We start from the raw sequence: 11,572 nt of genomic DNA on the forward strand, positions 1-11,572 counted from the left end.
ATTTTGTTGAGGTCCTCGCTCTGAATGCCCTCTGGCACCCTGTCGTCGCGCTCCTCCTGCGAAAGGAAAAAATCCTCAAATATTTTGTAGATGTCATAGCCCACCGTGTCCTGCACGACGGTGCCTTCGTACTTTACAACAAACTTGTCGACCAGAGCTCGGCTGACGTTGTCAACCAGAAAGTTGTTGGCATGGCCACCGCTCAAGTCGATGTTGAAGCGCAGCGCCAGCGAGCCAGGCACAATGACCTCGTTTTCGTTCAGCTTGGGCACTGAAACATACAACGTTTCCTCTGGATTGGCTTCTGTGCGGTCAAAAGTGATTCGTTTTACCGCGCGCTCGGCTTTCAGTGCGCCGAGTATTTTCTCTGTGCGCCCCGGTCGAAGGTTTTCTTGAACAGCAGCCATCTCTCGATTGGTTTTATTGTTAAATTGAAAAGTTTAATTTGAAAAAATATATATATAAATTAAGCGATGGCAACAGGTGGTGGTGATTTTGGATTCGAGGACCCTGATTTGGACCAAGATCTTGACCACAACAGTGATAACGATGATGAAGAGGAACAAGAGGTCGACACAACCCGACCATTTCAGCCCGGGGAGGCATCCACACCCTACCATGGGGGTGAACAACATGAAATGCAAACGATGCAGCACGAACAGAGCGGGCTGCCAGACACATCCTTCGTTGAAACACCTTTGTTGGGAAGCTTTATTCATCAAGATGACAAACCGGCAATGCTTGACAGAGCTAAAAATTTTATCAAAAAAAAATTCCCCAAAGTGAACTTCTCAAAATTAGGCCCAATAGGTTTTAGCAAAAAGAGTGGCAATGAAACTACAATTGTATCCTTTGGCTCAAAAGGTGGTGAAACCGAAATTTTCAAAAAAGACGGAACTGGCCTTCTCAAAAAATTCACAGACAAGTTTAAAGCCTCCCTTGGGCCAGAAGCAGAATCTCTGATTGCTCAAGACAATGAAGAAATACGAGAAACCAGACAAAGATTAAGAGAAGCTGAAATTCAACAACAACAGGCAGAAAGAATTAGCATGCAAAAAGAAAAAGCCGCCCAAGAAGTGCGAGATCTGAGAATAAGAATCGAGCGAGCTCAAGCCAAGATTGATCAACTTGGGTCAAATGTTGAAAGTCAATCAGAATTACGCGAGCTGCAGCAACGAATAAAAAACTATAAAACTGATTTTGAAAACGCAAAAAAAGAAGTTGCTGCTCTTGAAAAACAAGCAAAGCAGAAGGCAAAAGAACAAACACGAGCCGACCAACTAAGGGCAAGCCTAGCTGCCAAAGAGAGCGAAAGAAACACTTTGCAAGAAAGGCTTAACGAAACAAAAACTTTTGATGAACTTCGTGAGCAAGAAGATGAGCTCAAGCGCCAAAACGAGGAAGACAAAAAAATTATAGAAGATGAAAATGCCTCACCATCAGAAAAACAAGCCGCGGAAGAAAGAGTTGCGGAAAGAACCGAGCAGCTTGGACGCTTGCAACCACAGATTGCAGAAAGAGAAAGGGCGCTTCCACTTCGTGAGAGGATCAAAGAGATCTTCAAAAAATATGGCGTGACAGTAACAGCAATACTTCTTGCTGCTGGTGTCACGATTGGTTCTGTGATTGGCACCATTACAAATGCATTAAAGGCCACCGGCAAAGCGTTGGGGAAAGGCCTAAGCGATATTGGCTCAAAGGTAGCATCAGCTCTGCCTGGTCTCATTGGCTCGATTGCGAAATTTCTTTTCAAAACAGCTGGTCAAGTAATTGGATTTCTTGCAGAGCATACCTGGCTGCTTATCCTTGCTGTGGTTGCTTTTCTTGTTGAAAAATACATCAAAAAGAGACGTTAGCGCATAAGGGTGTAGAGCAAAGCTGCTGCTCCAACCGCGCCAACAGCGACAGTTGCTTTGTTTATTTCGTGTGAATCATTGGCTACGGCCTTCGTAGGTTTAGCGCTTTGCGTGCTGCTAGCTGGTGTTTCAGCAGCGCTTGCTGCAGGTGCCTGATTTTTTTTTGCTGTGGCGCTCTTGTGTATAGGATTTGAAGGGTGGCTGTTTGGTGGGTTGATTTTTGATTTTCCTCCCGCCATCAGTTTAAGAGCTGCTTTTTTTGTAGCTTTATTAACCTCATCATTCACTCCTAGTTTCATCCCAACAACAGCCTGCTTAAGCTGGTTATTGTAGCCAACAACGCTTTCTGTGTTTATCACCATACGAGCGGGGATCAGCCAGGCACCTGGGCAGACGGCAAGGTTAAGCCGAACCTTAGCCTCATCGATTGCGAGTTGGTATCTTTGGACCGACTTTGCCAGATCAGGTTGCCTTATAGCGTCTTCAACCAACACGAGGAACTCACTTTGCGCTTCCTTTGCACGGCCGCCTGTGCCAAGTATGCTACTTCGAACGTTGACCTGCGAACCCAAAATACAGTAGACAAAAGCCTCTATCGACTGGTTTACTCTCGACAAACCTGCCTGAGTCAGCCCTTCCGCGGCGTTAGGACAAAACCAGTCTGCCTGTGCATATGCAGCGTCGTCTGGCTCGATGTATTGAATCAAGTTACCTTTGCTTGCAGTTCCGCCTTCGTCCGAAAATTTATCGTAATCGGGATATTTTGCTCCAGAATTTTTCGGACCAATGTTTGAGATCCAGATATAAACGTCACCAAGTCCGTGGTTTGCGCCTCTTGTGAAACGAAAATCGCTTGACGGGTCGACACCGAACTCAGCGCATATTCTTTTGTACGAAGCCACGTCGTACTTGTTGTCGAACTGGCTAAACGTTGGGTCGCCAGGCAAGGCACTTACGCTCTGAATTCCGCCCATCTGAAACAATATTCGCCTTATTGTGAAATAAACGTGAAAAAGGTAAAAATTTCGCACAACAGGCGGCAAACTGAGAGCTGAGTGTTCTTCATCAAAAATTTCACGACTTATCCCACTGCCTGTTGTCGCGCACCAGACAGCAAAGTTAAGTTGCTGAGGCCAGTAGCCCATATTTGGGCTAGCAAGCCACCTTTTTGACTCTTTTCCTGATGTATGCTTCAGTTTTGTTTTTTGAAAAATCTCTCTTAATTTCGTTGTGAAATATTGATCTGGTGTGACGTAGATGTTTATTTGGCTGTTAAATATTTTTTTCAAACTTGGTGCGGCTTCGTGAAATACAACCGCGGGAATTGGCAAAGATGAGCCTTTTGCGCCGCTTGGTGACAGCTGTTGTGGAAAACCGCCTGAAATTTGATTTACCCCCAGTGCTTTTTTCATCTCTGGGCTCCAATATTTGCTGTCTGAGCCAAAAACATTTATCAAATTGCCTTGCTCTGCCTTGTAATAAATGTCTGCCGTTGCTGTGTGGTTGTACGCGAACTCAACCTGTGCAACAAATTTTGTTCGGTCAGCGTTTGGATATTTTGCAAGAAAAGGTTTCCACGCATTGTCTTTTGCCGCTTCAGAAATTGTAGTTGCTTCTGGGGTTTTCATCCACTTCATAAAATCTCTTTCTTTGGAATCAAGAAAAATTGATTGAGAAATGTCATCAGCTCTCGGAATAGGCGGCGCCATTTTATATTAAAGATTTATTTTTCAAAAGATAATTATAAAGATGGTTGTGCTCACAATCGACGCGAGTTCCAACGGGGAAGCTGTTTACTTTGACCAGCCAATTGAAAAACCAAGGTTTATCAGCCTGCTGTCATGCTCGTTACAAAACAGCTGGCATAATCTGGAAGAAATTGGCTCCATAAGCATAAAACAAAACAATGTGAGCAACAATGTTGCTGTTTTTTTTCCAGGCAACTACAATTTTGATGAAATTACAACTTACCTGACTAATAAGTTCAAAGATCAACAAAAGCTAACAGTAAAAAGGGATGATTTAAAAAGAGGCTTTTCAATAACAAAAACAAAAAGTATTGAAAGCTTTTCTTTTGATAAAAATCTTTCTAAACTTTTTAAGAACACAATTGTTGATGCTTCTAACGCAAGAATTGAAGATTTTACTATACCAGACTTTTATTACATTCACTGCGATTTACTTTCCAAAGAAAATAACTTGTATAATGGAAAGCCAAGTGACATTCTCGCTTGTGTACCAATAACCGGGAAACCTTATGATTTGGTTCATTACCCTCAAAATTTTATCAATAATTCACGTCGAATCGACGCTGTTCAGAGTGTGAACAGTGTCACATTGACCGTCAAAGACAAAACTGGCAGTAAGTTTGACTTTGTTGGAGCTCCGCTGCATTTTGAATTAGAATTAAATTAATATTTTTTTATTGTATACGAGGCCATGTCATCTGCTAATGTTCTTCCGAGTGCCCCTGCTTATGGTGTAAGCGAAGAAAACAGCGTAAAACAAACACTGTATCCTGCTTTGCCAAATCAACCAGAAAACTTTAGGTTAACAAAAATCAATCAAATTTGTTCGGATTTTGACAAAGAAGTTGCTAAATACCGAGCTGTTTTGAAAAAGTATAAAAAGGTGAAGTCTGTTTTCCATTATTCCGCAATTTCAATGGGTGGTTTGTCCAGTGTTCTCTCTGCTTCCAGTCTTGGCACCGCGGTAACGGTCGTTGGTTTGCCGGTAAGCGTTCCTCTCGCTGCATGTGCTGCCATTACAGGCGTTTTGTCTGCCGCTTTCACTGGAGCAAGTAAAAAACTTGAACCAAAAATTTTGAAAAATAATGAAATTACCTCGCTTGCTGTTGCCAAACGTGAAACAGTCAATAGACTTGTTTCTGCCGCTCTCATTGACAATAAAGTTGATGACAAAGAGTTCCAAATTATTTTGGATGAATATTCTCGTTACATGGCTCTCAAAGAGTCTGTTCGCAGGCACCTTTCAAAAAATTTAAGCCAAAAAAAGCCATCTCCACAGCCGGACATTGAGAAATTGAGAAATGAGATAAAAAAACAAGAACTGGAGAAATTAAAAAGACGTCTGTCAGCCGAGTCGAAATCAGATTTGAGAAAATGAACGCTGGATTTAATCTGACTGTTCAAAAAAATAAATATAACATTTGAGGCTGTGTTCTTTTTTTCCACGATCCACGATCCACGATTCTGATTTTCCCAAAGTCCCAATCCCCCTCAGCCTGCCTGTCACGCTCTGACTGCGACAAAATATTTTAGCGGCCGCCAGCGAAAGACGGGTAACACGCATTTATTTAGGTGAGAAGCGGGGGGTTATTTGACTTTTATTTTTTTTTTTGCTTAAGAGCCGTTGTATTTATTAATATATAAGCAATCAATAAACAAAACAAGTGTGTAAAGTAAAATAATTTTATTCAGTTGCTAAGTTAAATGTTTCTTGACAACGGCGGACATGGTATGTCCGCGGTAACTAAGGTAAATTGTTCGTTGACAACGGCGGACATTTCATGGCCGCGGTATCCAAGGTAAACAATTCCTTGACAACGGCGGACATTTCATGGCCGCGGTATCCAAGGTAAACAATTCCTTGACAACGGCGGACATTTCATGGCCGCGGTATCCAAGGTAAACAATTCCTTAACAACGGCGGACATTTCATGGCCACGGTATCTAGGCAAGAGCTCCTTGACAACGGCGGACATCTATGGCCACGGTATCTAGGCAAGAGCTCCTTGACAACGGCGGACATCTATGGCCACGGTATCTATGGAAAATTGTTCGTTGACAACAGCGGACATCTCTTCACGCGACCAAGCATCTGATTGTTGTCCGTAATTGCTTCGGTTTCGTGAAGCGAAGGCACGAATAGCCGATGTTAAATATTATAATCGGACCCTCGTTTGTCGTTTCCAAATGATTCATGGCCGTAAGCTGTGTCTTTTGCTTCTTTTTCAATGAAGGTTTGATAAACGTCTTTATACATCGGCGATGCTTGCTTGTGTGATGCAAAAAAGCTTATGTGAATAATATAAAGTTATAATTTTAACTGTGATTGGTCGCAAAAGACGTCATTACATCGGGAAATAACCTATTAACTAAAAATAGTAATGACGCTTGGTAAATAAACTTACCGGGATCTTATATTGTTCTTTTATGTGCTAGAAAGTTCTCAGCTCAGTATTTGCATGTGAGTTATATTGTTGTTGAATAAATAATTCGCAAAACACAGGCGATTTGCTTTATTTTAACCGAACTTTCTACTCCCGTTTGGCAAAATGAGGTCAGACAGATAACATATCAAGTCGTTGAAGCAATGCTTGAAGCAGAAAAAAAATTAACAGGCCCGATTGAGTCCGATGTTTCGGGAAAGTTCTTTCGATCGATCGATAAACTTCTGTGATCAAATCCTGTTATTTCTCGATTTCTTCTCTTCGCTTCACTTCGCCAGCTTCTGTGGGGGCACAAAAAATTACAGCGCGTTAACTGAGCGTATTTTTTTTGTAATATCTGTTCTGTTTCGTTTTTTATCGGCCCAAACACTAAATCCTGATTAGGCCGCCATGTTTCTTTCTGCTCGTCCAAGGGCCTGAGAACTAGAAATATGGTTTCCAGACTCTCTCTGAAAATGTCACGCAACTCACGTAAGCCGCTCGCGATTTTGCGTGCCGCTAGCAGGGCAACCATTTTTCTGTCAAAAAAAACGTTTTTGCACTTTGTCAGACAATTTTTTGCATGTTTTTAACACGTGTTGTTTGTCAAAAAGTTTGCAAGAAGCTTTTTGTCAAATGTTTTTAACAATTCGATGGTTTCTTCTCTTATTAAATAGTTTTCCTTTTTTGAGTTTTTCTTGTAATTAGGACGCATAAAGTCTTGTTCTTTTGTGTTGTGTGATTTTTTTCGGGCATGTTGATAAGATTGATTTCCTTCCTTTTCCCATTTTATCTTTATTGGGCATTTGTTTAATTGAAAAATAAATCTTGCACACAGGTGGCGCTCTCTGTTGCTGCGGGCCGTTAGAGGTGCCGCCAGCGCCTTTTTTGCAACTCGTTTCGCGAGGGGGGTAAGAAAGGCGTCTTGCGTTCTACATGAAAAAAAAATTTCCCTTGCTTGACCAAGCATGACAACCAAAACACTTCAGAGGGTTTTCCCTTAATTGGGCAAGCATGACGGCTAATAAAATTATTCAGGCAGCCGGTTTGATGCCTTCTCTTTTGGACAACCATTTTTTTTGTGTCTGAAAACGGTCGATATATGAAGCATTTTACCGCATTTAAGGCATTTTTCTTTTGGTTTTTTTTGTGTTTCTCTTTTCTTACAATAATACCTTTCATGTGTTCGAAGCGAGTGGCATTGTGTAAACGTTTTCTCGCAAGCTTCACATTTATAATCACGGAAAGACCAGACGCTTGATGATTTTTTTAATGTCTTACCGTCAATTGAGAGATATTTTTTTTCCACATCCTTGATAGACTTTTGTTTTGGAAGACAAAAACATTCACTTTCACATAAACAAATCAAAGAACACTCGTTCAAATCAAACTGTCTTGCTTTGTTCGCGGCAGACGAGGTATCACTGCGAGCCATGTACTCAGTAGTCACATTTGTTCAATTGACATACCACCGCTCGCGGCGCTCACGCCACCCCCCACCCCGCGCTTCCCCACCCACCCTGCTCTCCCTCCCACCCTGCTCTCCCTGTGTGAGTGCTGCGCACCCACGAGCTTTGCTCGCTCGGGCGTGGCATGCTTCCACTCTCTCTCTCTTGCTTTTTTTGCCCACAAAAATGGGGGGTAAAATCGGCTTTTAGGGCCCACCGGCAAAAAAAACGACTACTACCCAAGTGGTATTTGTCAGACCCATCACTTACTACTAGCCTTATCGAGCATGATTTTACCTTGGTGTTAATGTCATACTGTTTGACTAATTTAGTCTCATAAGAGGTTCGTAAAGTATCTGTTGTTAAGCTTTCTAAATTTTGTGTCCACAGGCAGAATCCTTATTCGTCGAGTACTAAATGCGAAAGAAAAAAGGTAAGATAATGAACCTGATCATGAATGACAGAGTGTATTGAGTTAATAGACCCCATCGGACACGTGTGCTATCATTATCTTATCTGTGTTGTAATTGTTTCAGGAAACTGTAATGATGAACGCACACACAAGCTCCGCGTATGAGCCGGATGACGAAAATGCTTACAAAGAACTCGATTTTAGAGAGCTACGTAAGTTACTACTCAGCTTGTTTAGTTTATTACTATTCTGAGGAGTTGTTTTGCCGATTTTAGTTAATGAATTTCATGCGAAAATTGTTTCTGTCTATCTTTGGCAAAATAAAATGGTTGTTGTTGTTTAGTATTAAACAACACCTAAAATACGCGTAGCTACAGCAACAGATTTGAATTAACAGCAAACAAAATAACAAAAAATACAGTACCAGCAACAACAACTAACGCAGCAACAACAAATACAACAAAGACAAAAGCAATGACAACAACAAAAATAACACCTACCACAACGACAAAAACCTCGGCAACAACAAAAATAACAACAACAACAACAGCTACAGATGCAAGAAAAACAAATGAAGCTTATTCTGCTACCGATTAACAACACAACGACCAAAAAAGGTGGTTTTCACTGAGTGTCGAAAGTAATTTGCATTTGCTTTAGCTTTGCATTACTACGTTTTGTCTTTGGTTTAGAAAACTCCCGCCACTTTCTCATCCAATCAGAAGTAAAACAAAAACAAATCGCGACTCACTCACACGCGTTTCCCGCGCTTCGTGCCAGCTATGTGTACTTGTCTCCAATTTTGATTGGCTCATTGGATTGTCTATGTCCTTTGTGATTGGACAAAGTGATTACTTTGGTTTTGGTTTTACAACGTTCAGTTGAAAACCGTTCAAACTGCAGATAAAATTATGAGAGTTAGAGCATAATATAATAGAGTTCTCTCTGCATTTTAAAGTTGTTAAACTCAACTTTCTATCTATTTATTCATTTGATAACTTTAAAATGATTTTGTCTTTCAGCAATTTATGCTTCACACTATCAAGTGCCTAATCGTAGCAGCGAAACACATTTTACTGACAGCGATCCCAACACAGACCACGTGTACGCCCCTCTGAACATTTCTGAGGGACAGAATATATATGGCCACGTAAACACCCAGGAACCAGTCTACAGAGTCTTAGAGAGCCCCTCTTATGACAACGATGTAAAGTCCAAAATTTATGGTCATTCTATTAGTATTGAACAACCTGTGTACTACACGGAGGAGCTATCAGTAGAAGGGGCCGAGGGACCTGCTCAAGATGGTGCTAATGATGACCAACCAGTGTACAATGTTTTGGAGGAACCTTATCATGAAGGTCAAGAGGGATCGGATCATTATGGTGCCATTTCTTCAGAAGAGCCAGTGTACAACACTTTAGACGAGTCTTATGCAGAGAGGCCTGATAATGATTCTGAATTCACAAATGAACCGATATACAACGTTCTTGAGGAGGGGCCTTATCCCGAAGTCTGAGCAAAAAGCAATCTTTAAGGCTCCAGAAATATGCAAAGACCCTGTTCTGAAAGGATCATAGCTATTGTAGACAGACTAGCAAAAAGTGTATATGTTCGGTTTGACGTAAACATCTTTAAGTGTCCGAATATATTAACGAGGCAGTGTCACCGTGATTAAGTGCTACTTGGAAATCCAGTGAAGGTGTTGGTATAATAATAATAATTATAATAATAATAATAATAATAATAATAATAATAATAATAATAATAATAATAATAATAATAATAATAATAATAATAAAGACTTTATTTAAAATGAGGGTAACACTAAATAGCAAAGCTAACAAACCTGTGGCCCTCCCTAAAAATTACACTAGGATATTATAAAAACACTATATACATTGAAAATTGAATACGAAAAAAAAAAAAAAAAAAAAAAATTATGTATATAATATGCATAATAGTAAACGATATATGAAGCTAAAAAGTTAAAACTATACAATAAAATGATGTAAAAGCTGCTGCTCCGAAAACACCCGATCTCTGAGAGATTCTTTAAAGGGCTTCGGCTGTTCGATTCGCCTTTTTGAGATAGGGAGAGCATTCCAAAGGCGGGTGGCAGAAACAGAAAAAGTGCGCCCGCCTTCTGTCTCCCTTCTGAATTTCGGGCAGCGCAAGTATCAATTTGGTATCAATTTGAAATCCATTAATAATGGCCTGTCCTTACTAAAACAAGGCCTGGCATACTGCATCAGTCATTAAAATTGTTAAAAAGTGGTGCGGCTATGGATGGGTAGGAAAAAAAGTAGCCTAAATCTTGAAAAGGTCGGGCCGACGTTTTCAAGTTTGACGGTGTTTCTTGAAAGAAAATCGCATAAATCCATTGATTACAGTTTCTTCACATCTTGTAGAAAAAATTTATGCCTTTCTTGAGGTTATTTCGTTAATCCTTGAGTGTACCCTCACAGTTCTATCATAGTTTACACAAAAAAACCAACTTCTCGTGACACTGCCCATTTAATAATGTCAGTTTAAGAAATACACTCTGTGTTTTGATCAACAATAAAAATTGAACGCCAAAGAAAAAACATTAAAAAAAATGACGCAGACGTAGGTGGTCAAAGACTTGAAATCAAGGATGAAAGACATGACCGTAAAGAAAAAAAATATAATAATTTCGTAGATTACAAAGTTTATTTAATCAAAGTTATAGGTCAATGAACAAAGTTGACGTAGATTTAATATTACTTTTTTTATTAACGTCCGAGTCTTTGCCAACCAATAATTTGGAACTAAAGTCTTTGCCCCCCCCCACCTCCCTCCCTCCGGTGGACAGACTAACAAGAAGTGTATATGTTCGGTCGGACATAACATATTGAAGTGCCGGATATTAATATTGTAAGTTAAAAACACATTCCGTGTTTTGCTTAACAATGAAAATTTAACGCCGAAGAAAAACATAACGAGCTGTCTCAGACGCACGGTCGAAATTTAAAAATCTTGTGTAAAAACATGTCAGTATAGACAAATATATTATTTACTTAGATTACAAAGTTTATTATATTTAATCCAAGCTATTGGTTGATAAACAGAGTTGATGGACATTATCCATTATAAGTGCCTGACTCTTTGCCAACGAAAAATTCGGGACTTAAGACTTTAACCCTCCCCCACGGGGGTGACTCGCATGCTTGTCGGAAACTGAATTGAAACCTCCCCGCCAAACAAAATACGTCAAATAAACAAACGCTTTTAAAACTGAAGCTGTTTTCTAATTTGTTTCATTTTGTTAACAGCATTTTCAGTTTCTAATGTTTTTGAATTCAAAGCGTATCTAAATAGTGTTTACAATAGTCCAGTCCCGGAACTCTCTCTTCCGCGCACCCTTTATAGGGGCACTTTTGAAAACGCGCGCGCGCAGATGACGCTTTCAACTACGCTAACTTTAAAAGCCTAGCTTTCCAGTCAGTGTCTACCAAAAGCTAACGGCCAAAACACAAATCGCTATCCGTCAACTGTTCCTAGTATTTTGTAGCTGTTTGTTGAATTGGTTTTTGATGCAATTGAGCACAGTTTTTTTCTTGCATTTATTCGCGCGCTCGGTCGCGTAGCTGAATTCATCATTTGAGCGAGCATTTTTAACCTTGCGCGCGCGTAACGCCACGCTCCTTGTTTACGATTGGCT

General features: G+C 40.3%; 1 protein-coding gene across 1 annotated transcript; it reads left to right on the plus strand.

Moving 5' to 3' along the window:
* The first annotated feature begins 7,887 nt into the window (after positions 1-7,887).
* LOC144628398 (uncharacterized) lies at positions 7,888-9,593 on the plus strand. The gene is made up of 3 exons (XM_078486497.1): positions 7,888-7,908; positions 8,012-8,099; positions 8,910-9,593. The coding sequence occupies exons 2-3, from the start codon at positions 8,021-8,023 to the stop codon at positions 9,404-9,406; spliced, it is 576 nt and encodes a 191-aa protein (XP_078342623.1). The 5' UTR covers positions 7,888-7,908; positions 8,012-8,020; the 3' UTR covers positions 9,407-9,593.
* The last annotated feature ends 1,979 nt before the right edge of the window (positions 9,594-11,572 follow it).

This window comes from Oculina patagonica, chromosome 10 (assembly GCF_052425735.1).
Source record: "Oculina patagonica isolate OP01 chromosome 10, crgOcupat, whole genome shotgun sequence".
Taxonomy (NCBI): Eukaryota; Metazoa; Cnidaria; class Anthozoa; order Scleractinia; family Oculinidae; genus Oculina; species Oculina patagonica.